This window comes from Gadus macrocephalus, chromosome 7 (genome assembly GCF_031168955.1).
Source record: "Gadus macrocephalus chromosome 7, ASM3116895v1".
NCBI lineage: Eukaryota > Metazoa > Chordata > Actinopteri > Gadiformes > Gadidae > Gadus > Gadus macrocephalus.
Window position 1 is genome coordinate 18223904 of NC_082388.1, and position 22486 is coordinate 18246389.

At 43.4% G+C, this 22486-nt stretch overlaps 1 protein-coding gene across 8 annotated transcripts; it reads left to right on the forward strand.

Moving 5' to 3' along the window:
- The first annotated feature begins 610 nt into the window (after nucleotides 1-610).
- On the forward strand, nucleotides 611-21417 carry LOC132461759 (HMG box transcription factor BBX). 8 transcript variants are annotated; one of them, XM_060057145.1, is made up of 16 exons: nucleotides 613-1307; nucleotides 3247-3324; nucleotides 7326-7497; nucleotides 7942-8202; nucleotides 8881-9091; nucleotides 9469-9536; nucleotides 9853-9942; nucleotides 10764-10841; nucleotides 11207-11287; nucleotides 11452-12505; nucleotides 12722-12854; nucleotides 13076-13230; nucleotides 13510-13599; nucleotides 13895-14134; nucleotides 14480-14675; nucleotides 15233-21417. In XM_060057145.1, the coding sequence occupies exons 3-16, from the start codon at nucleotides 7339-7341 to the stop codon at nucleotides 15312-15314; spliced, it is 2898 nt and encodes a 965-aa protein (XP_059913128.1). In that variant the 5' UTR covers nucleotides 613-1307; nucleotides 3247-3324; nucleotides 7326-7338; the 3' UTR covers nucleotides 15315-21417. The 8 variants fall into 8 exon arrangements, with proteins under 8 accessions (XP_059913129.1, XP_059913131.1, XP_059913128.1 ...); XM_060057140.1 differs by having other exon boundaries at nucleotides 614-1307; nucleotides 13892-14134; XM_060057142.1 differs by lacking the exon at nucleotides 613-1307 and adding an exon at nucleotides 1336-1878 and having other exon boundaries at nucleotides 13892-14134.
- Nucleotides 21418-22486: the final 1069 nt, after the last annotated feature.

The window sequence follows — 22486 nt, forward strand, 5'->3', positions numbered from 1 at the left end:
GGATACAAGCCTTGAATATATGTCGTCATCAGGATAACTCATACCGAAGAAAATCTGTAGCTTTCAATGGACCCCTTCATTGATTGATATTTTGTTGTGATGGTGCGCAAATATATTATTGTCGTTTTACATTCTCCCATGTAGTTTAATGAAGTAGGCCTACCTACATCTCATTATCAATCAAGTGTCGATATTATAACATAGTTGTACAGTAGCTTAAGTTGGGCTTGTACCAATATAAGCTTAAGTAAGAATATGCAATGGTTATCCCCAATGCCAAAACATGTTGCATACAAAAATGTTAGTTGAATGTATTTGTGGTACACAGGTTCGATGGATGCCACTAAAGGATGTAGAGTGTGTCAATCAAATGAGTATCAGTGGGCGACTTAGGAAGTGAAATCTTGGTTGATGGGTTGTTAATGAATGATATTGCTATTTGTTCATTGTTCTTTTTCAGGTTTTGGTCCGTATGTGTTATGTTATGTCGTTATAAATGAATAGTAGGCCTACACTTAAGAACTATAGGCAAGTGTTAAGCTGCATCATGGATTCTTGTTTTGGTTTCATTTCATAAGAAACATCATGGATCACATGACTATGGGTAACCAAACGAAATGTTAAAATACATGTGTAAACAAGTCGGATCGCTTGTAGTCTATAGCTGACTTTATTGTAGTTTGGCCTAACTGAAAGTCCATCGAAAGATGTGTCTTTCAAATGCAGTGCTTATCGTGTTTACAGTAGACCGAGTAACTATAGCATAGGCTTATATGGATCAGACCTCTTCTTTCATCGTGTTATTCTGTCAAGTTTGCAAAGCTTGCAAACATAAATGGTCGGTCTAATGAGTCGGGGCAATAAAGTAAAGAGAAAGCTGTATAGTTTGCAGGCTACCCGAACATGTAGTGATATTGACATCGGTCAGCGGGCAGCAGTGAGAGACTTAGAGGCGGTCCGACATCTCGATAATATTCATCCGTCAATGAATTTCACTTGTTGTTTTGGCACTTTGTCCATTGTATAATACGGGCCTGATGGTAGCCTGCAAATACGAAACATTATGAAGACGTTTTATTAATCTCGCTGTCTCCGGACAATACTCGATTGTAATGCGACCTCTGTATGGCGGGTTGTGTCTGTCCCTCAAGCCAGCGTCCAATCACGCACAGCCTTACATGATAAGGATATTTTCACTATGTACAGTATGTTGCAAAAACTGTTGTGGTAATTTGGGCAAAGGGTGCGAAAGAGAAGCGGATAACTCCTCGGCTCGGGCACCCCAATCGATGTCTGGGATACTTCTGGTGAGTGCTACAACTACCTCTTTATTTGACCTGATTTTCTCGATTCATCAGTAGCGCAAGACTCAGGAAGCTATATCAATAGTCACTCAACTAAGCCACACTGTGACTTACCATTTTCTATCTCATCGGGGTTTTAAATGGGCGCTGCGCACCTTTTCTCTGACCTTTTGCTAAAGTCGACAGACGGGGAAACATAAAAGTTTGGTGAATGTTGTTCGGCCACGGATGTTGTTCAAGCACAGCTAGGCCGATGCTTAGGTATGAACATCAGCTCCGAGGGACTGTAGGAACACTTTGCAAACGGGGGGAGGGTAGATGGGTAAGATGTGAAATGTACTCGGGGAGAAAATAACCGGATGAATGTGACTCAAATTGTTTTCATTCGAATACAATTCGTGCACGATCGACGTTTAATGTTCGCTTCGTGCTGCGCTTCGCCGACGACCCGATCGCATTGATCCCCGGGGTGAAGAAGTACAGGCAGTGCTGAACTGTTATGATGTGTCAATAAGTTAAAAGGTGGACGCCACTGATGATGCGAGGGCCGTGGCGCTGAAGCTGGACGTTGGAGGTATGTTTTGACATGATGTGGCCGTCATGACAGAGATCCTGTATGTCTCCGGTCCTTCGTGGAGAGCCGCTCGTCCTCTTGGTCGGGGTCTCGGTGCATCACCGTGAAACAAGTATTATCGCTTTCTTTTGACATGATGTCCGCGTGTTGGTTCTCTGCCCCCCACCACCTCCTCCCCCCCCCCCGCTAAAAAATAGGTCTCGCGTCGATATTTCCTTTATAACCCAGGGCGTGCAGTGTCGTTTTAGCATGATGTGTTCATGTTGTTCAATGTTTAATTCACTGCTCTGTGAAATCGACGTATAAACACGCGATATGTAGCTCGTATGCAACTGTTTCTGAGCCAAGTGGTCCGGACCCTCTCTCCCCCTCTTGATTCCGCATCAAATGCATCGCCACCCCGCGTCTAGGTGGACGTTCCCCCGGACCGCTGGACCCCATGCAAAACGCAACCTTTAATTCTGCGAGTGTCAACGCAGGAGTGTTAATAAGCGATCCTCCAGCGGGGTTTCGAGTCATTGTATGTCATGGCTGTGACACGTCCAGCAGGCTGGAGGGCTAGCAAGCTAACTAGCTACTTTTATTCCTAGTAACTGGTAGGAAACGGGGCCACCGTGGGGTAGACACGGCCCACGGATGCGTGTGGCCGGGCAGAAGATCCCCAGTTTAATTAATGAACCCCGAGGTTTCTCGGGTGGGAGACATTTCGACGACGACGCCGCGGAGAGTTTTTGACAGGAGTGATATCCTAACGTTACTGTACTGGGGGGGGGGGGGGGGGGTTTCTCCAAAGCAAGATGGACTCTCGTTCGCCTGTCTGTCTTGTCAGACCCCAGCTCGACGTTTTGCAGGGAGATGAAAATGTGAGCTTGTGTTACGCTTTGTATGGAGACTTTAAGCGAGCGATGTGCGTTTAGTTTAGCAACCCGTCGTGTCGGGTCGTGATAGCGCATTTAAAGCGTTCAGTTGCTCAAGACTTCAGGCGGTGACCCATCGGACATCAGCAGTTTTACCTGAAAACACAACCAAAGCACTGCGCAGCGATGGACTACATCCACTAATGCCGATTGAATTGGAGCATTTCTAATATTGCATTTCATTCATCGAGGGGTCGTGGCTTCTGGCCTTCGAGCTCTGGTTTGACTAAATGGGCGGAACGACTTCACTGCTGTAATGGTCAGTGATCAACAAAATGTCCAACAGTAGTTTCAAGAAATGCCCTGTGCTGTGTACGCACTGTCACTGGGCTATTCCCAGTTAAAGTTGCTCTGCTCCGGTTTCACGGTCGACTGAACGCGGTTTTCCTTGTTGTGAGCCATGAAAATGTGACGCTTAACTGAGAGTAGTGTCTATGTCTGTATTTTATAGGTCATCGTCATTGCATGACAAAGGCAGTGGCAGATCCATCTTCATCACTCATACAGCATTTCCATAGTTTGATCATAAGTAAGTATCCCTTTTTTTCGGTCAGTTTTCATTCAACATGTGTGTTTTGTTTCACCTTCTGTTTGGGATGCATCCGGGGAAATTGTAATGATGGCACTTTCTAGTCGTAAATAATAGTTGCTATGAAATTGATTAAAATGTGAATTTAATATTTAGTGTGCCATGTTTTGTAGTTTATATGTAAGATCGATACTTGTATGCATACCTTTGTATTATTTCAATGTACCGATTCAGCATTTTTCTTCATTGAATTGTTCGTAGCGAACTATTACGTGATGTTATGCCAATTTGCATATTTGCCTATACTTGGAGTTGTGTCAGGTTAGCAAAGACACACTAACAATAAAATGCAATACAAGCCCTGTTGAGGTGACGCACGACTGAAAGGGAAAATTAAGATAAGGAATTTGCATATTAATGAGTCAAATTAGACCGGCTAGACTTAAAGTATCCGAATTCTATCATTATTTCACATTTGGAGACTAGATCTGATGGCCAAAGTAAAATCTGACTTTGACTTAAAAAAGATGACCTGTTCTCTAAAATGCCACAGTGCCCTTAATAATCCCATACGACTCAGTAAACAACAGACTCAGAGATGCAAGTCTCAGCTACAACAAGGTAATAGAAGCTAATTAAAAAGTCTTGAACGAAACAGGGGTAACAACAATCCTTTACTCAAACTAGGTCATTTATCCTATTTATTCATAACCAAGGACGGTAATGTCTAATAACAGTAGATGTGCAAGGGTATGGATGGGTAAAAGGTCTCCTCGCCCATTTTCTGAAGATGTCCAATTTCCAGATAATGTCTACAACCACATTTGGCTATTATCATTTCAGAGAAAACCTTAGGGCAACCTACAATTTCACGCTAGTTTTGGTTGGTTTTCTTAAGCAATGATGCACGTATATGCTAATAATATCTGCTCGCAAAAAATATCTCCCACATAGAATTCGCCATAGTTTTATGACCTTTTTATAACTTGATTACTTGTTCTGAAGGTAATCTTTGAAATACTAATTTTAATCGATCCCAAAAGAGGGGGGGGGGGGGGGGGGGGGTGGATGAGACTTCGATGCTTTTACATCGTCCAAGTCATTGAGCCGAATTGTAGTACACCTGTTGTACACTCTTATACGCACCTCAAAATTGTCAGCCCTTTAGACAGATATTGCAAATAAAAATGCTCATAAAACTTTTGTCGTTACTATTCATCATCATGTTTGAAGTAAACGTTGAAGGCCTTTAGACACTGTAAATTGTCAAAGTTTCAAGGGCGTCTTCAGACAATGATTTTAATAGGCATCTGTTTGATTTTGCTATTGTTCTGTTATTTGTATTACTGCGATTGGTCAAAGCATTTTCTGTCAATGAATTGTCAGGAAAATATTATATGAAAATGACAAAGTTCTTGCTTACGTGCCATTTTAACTTCAAAGATTCATTTGACTCGTTTGAGCTTGTCTCCACAAAATCTCCAAGTCTACGTTAGATTGATCAATACTCCTCAAGGGAATACTGCCTAAAAAAGGGTATTTTCACCATTGATACACCAGTAAGACAAAGCAGGATATTTGGTTCCAAGCCAGGGTAAGAAGTTAATGAGGACACACAAATCTGGGCAACAATTCAAGCAACCCTAACAAAAGGGTCCAGAGATGTATACTACCCTGGATTCTATTTTGTAACATTAAATGTTTTAATATGGTTTCTATTTTTTAAAAAGGTAGTCGCAAACCAAATAAAATGACTAGGGAGAACTGATATAGAAAACGGTAACATTTAGTGTACATTGAGGTCGGGGACTGCAGACAGTGAAAGAAGGATGGGTTTTGTACAGCGTGTAGTGTACCATTGCCGTGTTTTAACTAAATTATTTACAATTTAACTATGCTACTTAAGCGATGAGTTTATTACATGTTGTCCACATTGTAGGGGTCGAAAAAAAGACAAGATAATTGTTCATTTACTTCAAAGATTTACCAAATTCTTTTGTTCTCAAAACTGTCACATTCAGTGAATTGCATATTATTTGAAATGAATACAACATAATATTTTTACTTCCTGGCAAGCATAACGCCATACAAAACTTATAAACAAGGAACCTTGCTACCTTAACATAGCTTTTACAAGCGTCAGACCCTATCTCTTCACAAGAGCATCTGTACATTGACAAGTTTAATCCGTCATTAATAATATGTATAAATAATAAGTCCTTTTTAACCCCCTCCAAAGATGTGCACAATAGTGCATCTAGCAGTGTGATTCTGAAATGAGCGTTTGATGCAGGTGAAAGCTAGCCTAATTTATGTTCATAATTTAGTAAGAAAAGGGAAATTGTTACATTTCAAGGACGGCAAGTTTTGGTAGTGGACGCAATCGAAATCTAAAATGTACATTCCCGGTTGAATTGGTAAAATCCCATTTACAATTTGTATCGCACTACAGGCTAAAGACCAACAATGAGAGGTTATTGATTTAAGGTATCTGAGTTTGCATTGCAAACATTTATCAACGTATGTTCTATTTTTCGTTATGACTATATTTTGGGAATGTGGTCTTATTCATGGTATTCTTGGTGTGTGTGTGTGTGTGTGTGTGTGTGTGTGTGTGTGTGTGTGTGTGTGTGTGTGTGTGTGTGTGTGTGTGTGTGTGTGTGTGTGTGTGTGTGTGTGTGTGTGTGTGTGTGTGTGTGTGTGTGTGTGTGTGTGTGTGTGTGTGTGTTCCTCACATGCAACAACAGACCGGCACCACTGCACCATTGTGTATGAAGGTGTTATCAGGAGTGACCCACACAGTATTATTTTATGCTTTATGTGTCCAGCTCAAACAGTGACACATAACAGTCATTTTCACAACTCCAAATTAATAACACCATGGTTTTATTGGGAACTGGAATGTGGCTGGTTCAATCCCCCTCTTGCCCCATCCAAAAACAAAGTGTCCTTGAGCAATGCACATGCACCCCTACCCTGCGCCTTTAGCTAGTAGAGTCATTGCGCGGCCGACATTGATAGTGTTGTATGTAATCACAACATTTTTGACCCAGTTCCCAGGAATGGATAATATTAAAGTTTTAACATTAGCGTGGAAAAAATGGTGAAGGGGTGAAACATGAATCAAACCAATATGGATACCTATACCTGTTATTCAGGAAATGGAATAGGAAAAAACAAGAATAGGCTACTTCCCTACATAATTAAGAGGACCAAAATAATGGACAGCAGTGTCTAGATTCTATTTACTCTCACTGTCGCACTAGTGATGTTGTATTATCCAGCTGTTATTTAAGTGGTTGGAATTGATGTGTTAATGATAGGGCACTTCAAGTAAGCCTGATTGGCTCGTGCAGCAGTTTCAGTAACAGATAACTTTCCCAGTTAACATTTGTGGTGAAGTGCTAGTATGCCAGATATTAAAGTTGCTGTAGGTAAGATTAAAAAGTTCAATTAAATAAAGAGAGAAAGAGAGATGTTGAAACTAAACTACAGAAAATGCTTTCTGCTCCCTCCCTCTCTGCGTTTCTCCGTCATTGAGAAGTGTTGCATTTCACAAATCTGTGATTGAAAGGCATTAAGGATTCCCTGAGCCAATCAAAGAAGAGATGCCCTAATTGTTGAGAAAATAATGCAATAAATTATTTAGAGCAGGGCGATGGACCACACACATGTATATGACATTTTGAGACCGGATATTTCCTGGAAACTCAAGACAAAGTCAGCTTTTTTGTCAGTTCCAAAGAATGTGCCAGACAAAGAGGAACCAAAATTGCAATTGTCTCCAACCCACAGTGCAATAATATCCTAATGCTTGGATGCTGTCCTTTTGGCTCTGTCTATGAACAACCAATGTCATCGACTTGGTACTTCCATCATTATACCCACATTAACTTCAAGATAACAGCCAAGATACTGTGGTAGTTAGAAAAACCCAGTCCATTCGCCGGGCCCTGCGGCCTAGATACGGCCTGGTCCTAAACGTTTCTTTTCTCCACCAGGGGCGGTAGGACCATGAAAGGTGGAGGAAGGGGCAAGGAGCCCCCCGCCGCTGGGGAAGTCGGGGGCAAGCGCCCCAAGCGCAAATGCCTGCAGTGGCACCCCCTCCTCTCCAAGAAGGCTCTGGATTTCTCAGAAGAGGAGGAGGAGGAAGAGGAGGAGGAACTGGAGAAGGTAAGCCTGGGCCTCCCGGGCCAAGTTGGTCAACAACCCACAAAGTGGTTTGATGGTGTAGATTTCGTAGAGGAACCACTTTTGATAAAGCTTTTATTGATTATTGCTCATCATCATTACGGTTGTTGATTATCTTCCTGGTGGATAGTTTAGCTGACACTTGCATCCGAAGCTACTTGCATTGCCCAACTTTAGATGCATTTTATCAATGACTAGTTAGGGGTCAAGAAAGGTCAAGGACGCCTACTGGTATTCTGCGGACATTGGGGTCCGCTGGGAGTCAAACCCCCGTACCACTAAAGACCATCCTGCCGTTTGTGACGCAAAGGCGGCGCTTAAACTTTGCGTCCATAGCCGATCACGAGAAAGCAGTACATCTAGTAGACCGTTGAGGCAGGAGGTCTCCGGTACGAGTCTCCTAACGGGTTGACCCGTCGTCTCCAGCCACAGGCGCCTTGTGGCCAGGCCCCGGGGCCCGGCACGGAGCAGTGCGTGGTGGCCAGGGAGGAGACGGAGGAGGACCCCACGGAGCAGCGGGCACGGCGGCCCATGAACGCCTTCCTGCTCTTCTGCAAGCGCCACCGCTCGCTGGTACGGCAGGAGCACCCCCGCCTGGACAACCGCGGCGCCACCAAGATCCTGGCCGACTGGTGGGCGGTGCTGGAGCCCAAGGAGAAGCAGAAGTACACGGACATGGCCAAGGAGGTGAGTGCCCTGGTTCCTTATCGTTTTTTTTTGGCAATGCATTTCTCCTCGATTCCGACTCCCCGAAGTATCAAATAGACTTTTAGTACGATTTACATTCGATTTAATGCCTACTCTAATGCATGTTGTTGTGCTTTTGAATGGCTGATCAGCACTTTATAATTGAAGTTGGCACCTGTCTCAATATTTGCAGCCAACAGTTTATTTTCAATACGTGGTTTAATGTAATTGGTACTATTTGTGTTTACTGTTTTGTTGGCAGGTAGTGCCAGGCTAATGATTGTAAACACTGCTTACATTTTCTTTGAAACCACCTCTTGGATGTTTTGACATCTTTCCAGGTTAAATTAGCTACAGCGGAAAATAAAGTATGCCAATTGCTTTAAGTACCGTTTTCAACTTAAATTTTTCATTTGAAAAGTCCCATGATGAACAATGCTTCATAATAGCCCTTACTTATACCATGGCAAATGATTAAATGACAGAGGATATATAGTATATATAACTATTCCTTGCCTTTATCAAAGACTAATAAAACACCAGTTTTTTCAGACGAATAAAACGCCCATTACACAATTTTAAATAATTGCGAAAACCAATCACAAAAGGCTCGTCCAAACCTCAGAGGAACCTTTCTTTTCTCCCCTACACCAACCGCCGATTTGTGTTCCTTTCCAGTACAAGGACGCCTTCATGAAGGCCAACCCAGGTTACAAGTGGTGCCCCACCACCAACAAGCCCGTCAAAACCCCCCCGTCCTGCCAGCCCGTCTGCAACCACCGCAAGAAGGTCTGGTCCTTCCCTTCCAATGCCCCGTCCAAGGACTCCACCGCTGCCAAAAAAGTGCCCAAGGCGGCTGGCATGCCCCAGTTGAACTTTGCCATGGCAGGTGGGTGTCCGGAGCCCGCACTCTGAGTGGTGGCGGCGCACTATTTGCAGTGTTTTGAGTTATTATACCTGTATTACAATTGAGGGGTTTATTTGTAAGGACGTCTTGTGCTTTACCGGTGCATTGATTTGAATGGGCCAACATTGACGGAGCGACTCCTTGTTATTGCCCTCATTAAAATGTCTCTGGAACACTTTGTCTTTCTCTGTTTGAAATAAAATGCACTCCGCTGTTATTCATTGAAGAATATTAATTGATACAATTCTTTCCTATCCATTCATGTATTAGAAATCAATAATGGTTATGTATATATGGTTATGAATATTAACAAAGAGTGTGTGTGTGTGTGTGCTTGCGTGTGCGTTTCTTGTCGTCAGATCCTACGAAGATGGGCGGACTGAGCATGCTCCTACTGGCTGGCGAGCGCGCTCTAAGTGCCAGAGAGGTGGGTACTGTGCCTGCACTCACACACGTATTGACCTCTGGCTGTAATGGTGACCATCACAACTAGAGGGAGCCAGAACACCTGGCAGAATAGATGGTCTGTGTTATGGTTTGGCTTCATGTGATCTAAATGGCCAAATTCATGATTTATTTTACATTTTCAGAAATACTTATTAGTTATTGGTAATGTTTTTATTGAGGATGGCTTTCCGGTATTTAAATAAGCTGCATTGGAAAAAAAGGGCAACGCGTCAAAAGCAATACATTATTGCTTTTAATAACTCTTGATTTCATATGTCTTTATTTTGTGTTTTTAGAGCCCACCCAGCAATTCAATACCAAGCTTAACAGGGGTGGCAATCACAGAGAACACCCTCCAAGGGAAAAAAGAAAAAGAAGAAGAAGAGGTGTGTGACACGAGAATCTGTTCCTGTATTTGCATGTTTTGGACTCGGGCCCTACAATTTGTTATTCCTGTGCCTCTGTAACAATTGCCATGTAAAAACGTCATCCCAAGCCCCTAGTGCACTGCAGGTAACCAGTGCAGTAACCAGTCAATAACCAGGGAACCCATTAGGAACTCTTACCTTCCCCCCTGGGAGTCGCTTGCTAAGGCAGCTATTCAAGTCACAATCCACGAAAATTATGAATTTATTACTCATTGCTGAATGACAGTTATCAACAGCTCACAACAATGAACAAGTGCTGAGCCCAATTATTCTGATATTTTTTGGTAGGCATTCAAAACCAATGTTGAAATGCTTTGTGGGTTTTATTCATGAACAAAATGTTAACGCAACAAATAAAAAGGAGGTATAAGGTAAGGTTACATTCTGTCAGAATATCCCTGGGATCAAATAAATAAATATATAAGAGGGCGAGAGACATCCCTCAGTCTGAGAACGCTTCATGTCAGCACTTGAGGTGCGCTAACTAGCCGTCATCAAAATGTCCTGGCCGAAGATGGCAGGATCCCACTCCCATACTATGGAAGCTGTGCATCTTGGGGAAACTTTTTGGGTTATTAAAAGACCATCGAATGAACGCATTTATCCGCAGTTCACCATTACGGCAGTAAATGATCTTCTTATTTATGATGTTTAAACATTTCGTGTGTTGATTGATTTATATTTCTTTATGAAAAATGTAGCAGCCACAGCAATGTGCTGAGACGGTTCGTTATTACATTTAACCATAGTTGTTGTGTGCTTTTGCCTTCCTTCTATAGACACTAAGTGCAACACAGAATAGAGTGCCGGACATCTCTAAAAGCAGGGTCAAGTCTCCCCTCTCCCCAATGACAGAGGTAACTTTGTACCATAATGCCACAATTCATTCAAATACACACGTTACTTCCTTGTAAAGTTATAATGGTTTACATCTAGTGGACTATTGATTTTGTCATTTGGGGCAAATAGTTAACCTTATTTATTTGGTTATTGAGGTGTATTGCAAGTGTATGGTAGTCTTTAAAACACATTTCTGTTGTTTAAAACCAGGCCTCCTTTGATACCAGAGCAAGTACAGATTACTCGCCTTCTGTGGTTTCAATACCAGTTTGCCTTTTTAAGTCTGATACACCTGATACCACCTGATACCATCGGATCCCCCTGTAGCGGTGTCTACGTATCCTTATTCAAAATCTGGCTTTCCTTCTTTGACTGAATAAAGCGGGCGTCTCCACATCCAGCGCCGTCTGCGGCCCCGGAGACCAAGCCGTGCGGGCAGTCCGCTCTCTTCCAGCTGGCGGAGGTAAGACGATCGAGATGATCAGAGAGGAACTGTTTGAAGTGCGGTTACCGAATTCACGAGACAAGCCATGGACGTGGATGGCAGTGTCCACACAACTGTGTGATGGATTTAACTATTTAATTCTATTCTACTTAAGGTGACATTCGCTAATTTTACTTTGATAGATGTGCTTGGCGTCTGAAGCCGGGAAGATAGAGCCGGCCGTCTCCAAGTCTCAGGAGAACCCATCCTCCTCTCTCTCTGTGCAGCCGGCCGCTCTGGTCAAGGCAGAGGTCAAGTCAGAGGTCAAGCAGGAGATGATAGACCACCGCGACCGCACTCACTCCTCCTCCTCCCGCTCTCCGCTGTCACCGCTCTTGCCTCCGCCTTTCCCCTCTTCCCCCACCTCCTCCGTCTCCTCCTCCTTGTCGGTTACCCCCGGCAACATCACTGCTACGGCTCAGTCGGACGTCCAGAACGCCCGCGCCATCAAAAAGAAGACCAAGAAGAAGGACTCGCCGACGGACGCCGCCGCCACCGTCGCCCATAAGCTGTCCGCCCGGCCGTCCGCGCCCTGCCCCTCCAGGAAGCCCAGCGGCGTGAGCCCGGCGGCGGACCTGGACAGCGTGTTCTGCACCATCGAGGCGGTGGCCAAAGGCTCCTGGACGGTGGCAGAGGCCGAGGTGAAGGTGAGGAAGAGGTCCCACGACGTCGGCGGCACTGTCAGCCCCGGGTCGCCCAAGAAGAAGAGCAAGCCCAGGACCCCCAAGACGCCTCCCAAGGGGCCGGCAAACGAGGAGGCGACCGCCAAGGGAGAGGAGAGCGGGAATCCCGTCCGGCTGCACAGCGTCTCCTCGCTGTCCGAGGTGGAGAACAACAACAACAACAACGACGAGGATGACCTCAAGGAGGAAGAAGAGGAGGAGGAGGAGGAGATGGAGACGGAGGTCGTTCCCGCCAGTCCCAAAGAGGAAGCGGTGGAGATGTCAGAAGAGGAGGCGGGCGGGGTAAGTGCCGCTCAGTCCCCCGGGACCGTCCCCAGCGGGGGCCAGGAGCCCCCCGCGGCCGGCCTCAGGCCTAAAGACGAGGAGGCGGAGAAGGACAAGGTCCTCGAGGCCATGGAGAGCGGCGCCGAGAGCCGGGGCTCCCGCAAGTCTGAGAGGAGCTGTAAAGGAGCGCTGTACAAGACCCTGGTGTCCGAGGGCATGCTCACCTCGCTGAGGGCCAACATCGACCGAGGTACGACAGCGCCAGGTGTCCTCGGATGTCATTGCCGTTAAATATTACGCTTCTTTTAACATGTTTAGTTTGTGGTTATTCTTTTTTATTTATTTTTATTTTTATTTTTTTTTGTAGAAATGTACACACACGCACTCCCTTTTTGTGTTTTGTGTTACATGCAAAAGAAAATTCACGATAGAATTGATGTGTTTTTGATGAATGGTCTCTTTCTAGGTAAACGGTTTGCTTTCCGTGCGTCGGAGCACGATGCCAACTGGCAGGAGGAGGGCTGTGTGGTCGCCCCGACGGGACCCCCAAACCCCAAGAAGCTGAAGAAGTCCAAGTCCAAAGACGAGTCGTCGCAGGGGTGAGGAGCACGTCTCAGCCTTAGCTGCATGTCTTTTCTGCGTGCTTTGACAGTTGGCAGTAGAAGCTTGTGAAAATATATCATTTTGTAGCACATCCTATTCACACTTTCTGCTTGCTTGGAAAGACAAGTTGAAGCTGAAATCACATTAAACACATTCAACATTAATCAGAAGCCTGCATATTTAGTGTGATGTTTGTTTTTTTTTCAACGCCTGTCAGCCTGGGGAAACTGGAGGAGGAGTTTGAGAAAAAGTTCAACAGCCTGCCACAGTTCAGCCCCATGACGTTCGACAAGAAGAGCACCACGGTGGTGAAGAAGAAGAAGCCTGACAGCCCCCCCACAGCACAAGAGGAGGGCCCTAAAGCTGCCAAGGGTAGGCCCCCAAACGTCACCCCAAAACATAGCATTGTGCATTCTCCTTCTGTTAATGGGGAATGGCCTTCATTTCAATCATGCCCCCACAATGCACTTTTCTGTTGTTGTTTTTCTTTTGTGTGAGGTCTTTTGCCCGCAATTCTGCTGTGCAAAAATCGTTTTGTTCAGTAAGACCATGACATGACTCCATAACATGGCTGTTCCATTCCCTTCTTCTTTTGTTTCTTTATGATTTTTTTTGTGTGTGTTTTTGTGTGGTTTTTTTTCGTCACATCAGGGTCATCTTCATCTCAGAAAAAGACTTCATTCCACAAGATTGTTAGGAAGCACAAACAGAAAAAGGAGAAACCAAATGTGCGGGAAAAAGGTGAACTTGCGTAAAAACACTAAAAACATTAATATACAGATGTGAATGTGTGACGTTCTTCAACAATATGTTCAAAACATGTTTTTTCTTTTTGAGTATTGTCTACCACCAAAATAATAATTTTTTATAAAAAATCTTGATTTTAAGCATTTTCGCCATTTCATTACGAGGTTGGTGAAAGTATTGTTTCACAACAATATTAATGTGACCAGAACCAACAACAAGCAAACAAACGATTGAAATCACAGTCAGGCCAGGCTTTTCACACCTCCGTCCTTTTGTCTCCTCCTAGTAGCGTTGCCTAGCGACCTGGACCCACCCAGCGACTCGGGGACGAACAAGGCCAAGCTGTGCGCCCCACCGTGCGTCCCGGCCAGTGCCCCGCCCTGCCTCCCGCCGGCCCCCGCCGGCCCCGAGGCTGCGGGGGCCACGGCCCTGGAGACGCTGCTGGTGGGCAGCCAGAAGAGGAAGGCCCGGAAGAACAAGATCACCCACCTGGTTCGCACGGCCGACGGCAGCGTGTCGCCCATCGAGGGTGAGGGCGGAACCCGGGGCTCCTTTTTTTTTTTCCCGCCTTTTTTGCGTCCCTCCCTTTGCAGTGTTCTGGGGCGCTGCAGTAGATGGAACGGTTGACAGCCTGTTCAACTCGATTCAAAATATAAACAATATAAATGGCTTTTATCGTTCTGTCTTGCTCAACTTGTAGAGCGCGATGTTAACACTGGCATGGTTGGGGTTCAATTACAACTGGGGACGGGGACGGGGTGGAAATCCATGTCACACATACAGTACATGCATGCACTCGGCGTATTGTGAGGCACTCGCATCCACCAAATGACCAGCGATTACTCATTTTCAGTTTTGTCTCTTTTGGTTGCAGAAGACAAAGCCAAGGAGCTCCCCCAGGAACAGGAAAAGAAGCCATTATTTACCCAGCAGAAGTTATGCAAGGACCAGCGGTGCTTCGAGGCCCCCAGTCCAGAGCGGGTGGACGCGCCCGGAGGGCCGCAGGAGCTGCCCGCCTTCTTCAGCCTGGCCGCTCTGGCCGAGGTGGCGGCCATGGAGAACGTGCACAGGTACGCCTGCAGCCAGGGCACTCCAGGTTCTCTGGGTTGCGATGAATGTATCTATATTCCCTTCTTTTTTTTTTTCATCATCTTTTTAGTACACAACAAACTGTTCACAGAATGTCAATATATCCCTTCCCTCCACCAACATCAACACATGAATACCTACATGCATGCAGATACAATACACATAAAAAAACTAAAACAATAATAACAAAACTATTTAATATATATAAAAAAATATGAATAATAAGACGACGGAATTGAAGTAGTTATGAAACGGATAAAGCCGATTAAACCAATTACCATCTTTGGTGATTTGTGTCATAATATTTTTGTGGATTATTTTAATTATTTGTTGATCGCATGGATAGTTTCGGTCATTGAAGAAAACGTCATGTTCGTGTTGTGTTTTAAAGAGGTCATTCAACAATGTAAGTCAGGGAATTTTACACTTGATAGAATTTAAAATGGGAACCCTAGTATGTATAAAGTATTTTAAATGTTACCTGTGGCTTCACGTGTCGGTGTCTGTCTCTCCCCCTGTCTCTGTGCTGCTGCTGCAGAGGTCAGAGGGGCAGCGTGTCTGACACTCAGACCAAGGAACTGGCCAAGGCTCCCCTCCTCATCTCCTGCTCCGACCAGTGAAAACCCTGCTGCTGCTGCTGCTGCTGCTGCTGCTGCTGCTGCTGCTACTGCTGCTACTACTGCTGGCAGAAGCACCACACCATGGATGCTATAGGACCCAGTGCTCCACAATTCCCTCTTGATACTGCCCACTGTGGGGGGATGGTGGTGGTGGTGTGGGTTGGGTCGTGAAGCAGGAAACTTTGGACTGAATTTGACCAACCCCCCCCCCCCACCCTGTCCCCTCGCATCCTTCTCTCGCCCTGACCACCGATGGATTATTTTAAGCCCTGCGGTCGGTTGCACCAGCTTTGTGTAAATTCAAACTTAGATAAAACCGTGTTGAAGTGTTTTAAGTCAGGGTTGACCAATGACCAATTCAAAACAGGTTGCATCACATAGAAACTAGTTCTAACGTATCGCTTAGTAGTTACTTAATATTTGCAGTTGAATTTTCTTTTTATGATAATCCACAAAATGACAGAATTATGGGTATTGTTACTGGTTATGACATTAGTTGCGTATCAGTGGTGCAACCGTGTTTAGTAAACTGTTCAATTGAAACTGCGGTTACTATGGACTTGACGCACAGACATGGTATCGAACTTACACATAGCTTGTGCAACCCCGTCCAGGCCCGTTAGTGGGGAGAGAAGAGAAGGTAAGAGTCAGCCCCAGCCTACCCTGTCCCACCTTTCCCGCCTTGTATATCTCAGTGTTCTCCCTGAAGCCTTTGCTTTTCGGTAGGATGAGGGTGCCTTTCTGATGTCTTCAAAACGCTCTGGTAGAATCATCTGTTCAAGAAAACAAGCAAGCCCGACCTCCTCCGCCTCTCTCAGTGAGCGGCTTCCAATATCTAGACCAGGGGTCACCAACCTTTTTGAACCTGAGAGCTACTTCATGGGTACTGAGTCATACGAAGGGCACCCTGTTTGATGCACCCTGTTTGATACACTCTTCTGAAATAACAAATTTGCTCAGTTTGCCTTTAGTTATATATTACTATTAATGATGATTAATGATACTCATCTATGTGAAACATGTTAATTACTTAAGTCATGTTAATGATTTCTCACAATAATTATCAACAATGACTTAAAAGTTGGGAAAGAGTTGTTACTCTACTCAAGAATGAGTAGTGCTATGTTTAGAACAGGCCTGCGGGCGCCTCATATGGTCCTTGCGGGCGCCCTGGTGCCCGCGGGCACTGTGTTGGTAACCCCTGATCTAGACGGTCTTTCAGTCACAAACCCCTGGGCCACATGGAGGTCGGATCTTGCGGACAAAGAAAAAAACAACAACGCCAATCTCAGTCACGCTAGGTAGGACCCAAGACGCCATTCCTTTTTTGTTTTTGTTTTGTTTTGTTTATTTTTACCTCGGACACACACACCTCCGGTAGAATACCTCTTTATCTGGACAGCTCTTACCACTTTGCTCCGTTTCCCCCCCCCCCCCCCCCCCCCACACTCTCCTCTAAGCTTTGACCCAAACTAATGTAACCAGGGTAAATCACCATGATGACAACGGATGGGCTTTCGCTACCGACATGATGCTTTGTGTACAGCGCACCCGCAACGGTGTGAGCGAGCTAATGAAGAACTCGAAAAGGTCGAAAAAGTGTTTTCTGGACGTTTTCCCGTTTGACGTTTTTTTTTGTCTTACTTGGGACGTGCTACTGTGTGAACGGTATGTGGTAGCGACCCTATAACCCGTGATAGATTTAACATTGTAAGAGTAGGCCTCTTAAAGCAGCGTTAACTCTTAGCTAGGGACGTGTTTGTTTGTGTGTCTATTCATCCTTTAGAAGCTCACTATGATCCCTCGGTCCGGTTTTATCCAGTGGACGGACCACTTTAAAAACACACAGAATCAATGCTTTTATTTTTATGATGGTGTGTGTGTGTGTATAGAAGAAATTAACAGTTCTAAATAGCCTTAACCCCTCCGACGTGTACCTTTATGAACCCCCCGGTAGACTCCTCTTCCTCAGCCTCAATAGAGCTAAGGAGCGTGGGCACTTTTCAGGTGTGAAACGCAGTTAGTGTCAATATACTTGATCTTCTCACTCGGTGTCGCGTGTAGGTTAGTACCGTGCGCACAGCATATTTTAGTACATTATTTTGGTACTTTTGTCTGTTGTGAAAGAAACTGCAGGCATTTGTAGGCTGTGGTAAAAATGGATTTCCAGTAGGTATGCCTTGTCTCCGATGGCCAAACTGGTTAGCTAGAATGTGTCATAACTTTATCTCTTCAGAAAAGTAATTCTTCTTATTTTGTTTTGAAACGACAAAAAGGATCAATATCCAACGGGCCTCATTCACAAAGCACATTTTAAAAGCTACACTATGAGATTATCTTGTCAATCGATCCTTTATTTTAATTACGTATCAGCAATGGGTGTAGTCTATTCGCTGGGTCAAATACAGAGACTGATATTAAAGCATTAATTCTACTCCATCAATCAGTGATGCAAAAAATACTCATATGCTATACTTAAAAGTAAAAAAAATACCCTTAGAAAATGGTACTTTGTTGGACTCAAGTATTACTATTATATAGAATGTAATCAATTAAAAACGAGCTCATAGCATTAATTCATAGACCTGTAAGTAACCCTAACAAGTGGTGATGCTCCATTTGTGGTCCACTCAACAGTTTCCCCTTATTGTCAGCAATGATGAATGCTCGTATTTAATAATAATGTTATGTAGTGTCTCTTTAGTAAAACTGATATTCAGCACTTGAACGTGTGAGATGAGGCTAAATGTAGCAAAAGTGATTTATTTGCTTTGGAATGTAGTAGTTTAAATGGAGTAAAAGTGTGAGGTCCCTCAATATATAATTACCCAAATCATGTATGTAGATGGCCCAAAATGTTCCAGACCTTAAAAGTACTCAAGTACCTCAAATCAAAAGTAACACCGTTGGGCCTGATTTACTTTATAAGTAAACGGTCTCTCATGCTTTAATGTGTCAATCTCTCATTTCAACTTTTGACACAAATTCCACATTAATAATTTAGATGGATGGCAATTTAAATTTTTATTTGAAAATAAGAAAGTACGAATTACATTAGTAATTACCCTGGATACGGTAAAACTAGGGGAAAGACAGCAAAGTTTGATGCAGTTATGCTGTATTTCATTAGTGAAATATCCAGAAACGTGTGTGCTTTTAGATTGTTTAATGCTAACAATGTTCAAATATTTACATTATATCCCTGTAATTTATATATATTTCTTTTTTCAATGGTGGATAAAATATAAATATTAATCAATTATGGATTCTTGAATTTAGGCTTCTTCCAGTTGAAGCATTAGAATTCAATTTGAAGGGGATCCTCATTTTTATTTTTAATCAACGCTATGTTTTCTGAATGAGGCCCATTGTACACTTTCCCTGCAGAAACAGGCCCTGGTAACTGAACTAAACCAGACTAGGCATCAGGTGTCACATGTACGTCTCTGGTCAGGTCCTCTTTTGCCAAGTAATCTCCTCAAAAGGCCATCAGAATCCAACAGGCGTAGTGTTTTACGTGTTTCTATTCAGATAAAACAATGTTGTTATCGCTAAACTATGTAATTCTGTTTCAAACCGCTTGGTCAAGATGCATACGGTTTCCGGCCTGGCTGTCCCCCACCCCGGTTGTGCATCTGTACTGCTGAAGACTAGGGTGGAGGTGTCTCAGGTCAAACCACAGCTTTGGTGTCTTCCCATGGGATAGAATTAGCCGAGAGAGACCTCAAATGCTAGCTCCCACTGCTTGTGATACATGTGCATACCAAGCTACTCTTAAATCCCAGTTTTTTTGCCAACCCGCTCCTCTCAAAGGAAGTTGCCCACAGGTCTATGAAATTTCCTTTTTGCTCCTCGTTATCGACCAATTCCTGATTTATTACAGACTTATGATTCAAGCAGTGTATCTTTAGATTGGTTGTTTGCATTCCGTTTTGTTTCTTGTTTATTTAAGTATTCTGTTGCATTTACAGTACTCTCCTAGTAAGGCTGATTTATCTTTCTTTTGCTTACTTTACTCTCGTACTTTTTTTTTTCGCGAGGCCAAGTTTACTGGATTATGACTGTTGGCAACAAACCCTCGTACACAAATGATTGCTTATAGGCTAACTTATTGGCTAAATGAGCAACAAGTCTTTGTCTATTCGAGACATTAGCAGTGGTCCTTCGCTTGACGATTTTAGAAGTCAACTGACTTGAAGGATGTGACATGAGGGCCAAGTGTCACTGGAGATGGGGAAAATCCTCTGCTCTTGAGGTAGTGTCTGTCCTTAATCAGGACATTATTACTTATTGGTCGTGCTCGGCCCTTGTGCAAAAGATATTAAGAACACAGTCATACTGTGTGATTGCTCCGTGAATTTGACCGTTAATGCTAAGAAACTAACAATGTGTGTGCCCCCCCCCCCTTATGCTGAAGGATAGTGATAATGCTTTAAGATAATCTTAATAGTGTTTTGTTTGTTTCGACATTTAAGAAATGTTGCATAAATGATGTTTTATCCAGGCAGTAAAACTATATAATTCTTCCACTGATAGAGTGGTTTTATGTGAGTCAAAGAAGTTGTCTTCCCCCCCCCCCTCCTCCCCCCGGAATAGAGATATATTTGCTTATTGCAAGTGAGTTTATTGACATTTGCCAAAGAAAAGGGAAAGATGTCTTCAAATATAAATCGTGTATGTGTATATATATATATATATATATATATATATATATATATATATATATATAATTAAAATACGAGCATGGCGGTTGCACTGCAATTTGTAGTTATATAAAACTTCAGGTAACATGCTCTCAGCACAACAAATCATGCGTGTCTCAAGGGGTTTACCTTTAAATTTGAACCCCGAGTTTGACTGGTGTGCAAAGAAAAGAAAGGCATCACGCAATGCCTCTTTTAATAAACAGTGTGTGCACCTTATGACCCAAACCAAAATGATCATGATCTTTCAAGGAAATAACAAATTTTTACCCCATCTTTGAAATTATGCATTTTGAGATATATGTGCTTATAGCACATCCAATACAAAAAACACCCCCATCAATGACAGCCATAATACTATCATTCCACATCCTTTCATCTTTTCTATGTAGAATATTGCCTCTATAGATCTAAAATTCCTATATTAGTTACCTAAATGACTATGAATAATATCCTTTGTGCTAGTACTGTCTTCTCGAATGTAATCATTTTGTACCTGTATTTTTCTAATTCCACTTCAGTCTTGATTGTACTGTATGTATGCTATGGTGTACTGTTCCTCGGTGCATCGTTCGTCACGACTAACGGTTCTCGTCACGAGATGGCCGCTGTGCTACGAAACACGATGGAATTTTGTGAAGGTCGGTGTCCGAGGAAAAAGGACTCGACTGACAAGCAGCCCTTAGATTGATGATTGAGTGTCTTGCGTTCTGGATGACGGGACTATTGCTTTCCCCGGTTTGGTATTATCTATACTTTTTTTCCTTTCCGTTTTTTCTTTGCAGTAAAGTTTAAAAAGAAAATGTAAACTCTGTTCAGGACAGTAAAAAACCAGAGACACTCCTGCAATCGACAAGAACAATGGAATGCTTGGTTTTTTACTTATTTATTACAATTCCCTTTTTTTTCTAATAGATTTAGTACAATAATGAAATGAAAATATACAACTTAATATGCATCAATTTATACATAAATTCTGTGTAACATTATCTAATCTTTACTGGAATGTATATCATGGCTTCCTTGTTTTTTTGTTTTATTTTATTTTCTGTGTTTTTGTGTGCGTGTGGAAAAAAGGTTACGCCAGATCTCATTGTCTATTTACTCTTGATAGTTTTGAAACAACTCACGCTAAATCTAATTTATGCTATGAATAGTATCACCATGACATGATATATAATTTTGTTGATTGTTGCAACCTAGTTGTTAAAATGCAGCCTTGCCTTACTGGAAACCCTGCGTAGTGAGGGGTCCCTTAGCTACCCCGTCCCAGCCCAGCCCTCCCCCTCCACAGCTCCTATGTCATAACACTGTTTGCCGATGCAACTATTCCTTTTACACTTTCTGCTGACGCAAATGTTACTTCTTGAACACCTATTAAAATAACATATTAAAAGCTCGCCGCTGCTGTGAATGACCTTTCCTTTCCGTCTGGATTACAATGAGATGATGGATGATTGAATTAATGAAAGTCATTCCACTCAGGCAAGCTTGTGTTCCTCTCCTTCCTGTTTAGGGAATATTTGTCATTATTTAGGATGGTGGAACAGGGACATCCCCTATCACCAGCTATAATTAGTGAGCTCCATCTTAATCTTGTTTATTGGTAAGCGACATTAAACACTTTTTACACATTGACTAAAATATTCAAATGTATTTTCATCTGACCAAAATACCGTGAGTTTGTTCTGTGATAGTAGAAGACTGTTTGGTGGGGATGTCTTCTGATTTAAGCCACTGAATAATAGCCTTGCATCATATTTGGGGAGTGTTGTTGCAGGCTGATGGGTCAAATGTCTGCTACCCCATTGTCTGGTTCTTAGAGGGCATTTGAACACGTTTGTCAAGACACCCTCTTAGCTAAAGTTGTTCCTTTAGCACGAGCAATTTCCTGGTTAGTCATAAACACTGATGCCTCTCTCTAGCAAGGGTTGCCATGGACAAAGGTCATTCAGTCAAAGGGTGTCTCTAGGAGGACCTGAGTGAGAACAGTTACATCAAACATCCACATGGTTGGGGCAGATTCAGGTGGTTTGTTTATTCCCTATTGCACTTTGCACCATGTGAGAATGAGTGTGACTTTTATGTAGATTCACTGTGATTGTCATGATGAGTCAGAATGTAGCTTGTTCAAGGATGCCAACTCAGCAAATGGGATTCAAACCCAACACTCCACAGCAGGTTAGGAAACCACCCTGCCCCCTTTGAGCCTGATATTTGTTTAGTCGTTCAGGAAAAGTTGAACTTGGGAGCAGACACGCTGATCTGAAGACAACCATGGGGGTTGGGCATTGTTTCTCTGGTCGGGTCTGTGTGGACATGATGTGGACATGATGTGGCCCTATCTCCGCCATTGAGGTCTTTGTTTGCCTCATAGTGTTGATTAAGCTTGCCCTTCTTAGTGATACTAGATTCAAACAAGCCTCCCTTGTGGCAAATCTAGCCTTCTTCATGATGAAATTAATTAAT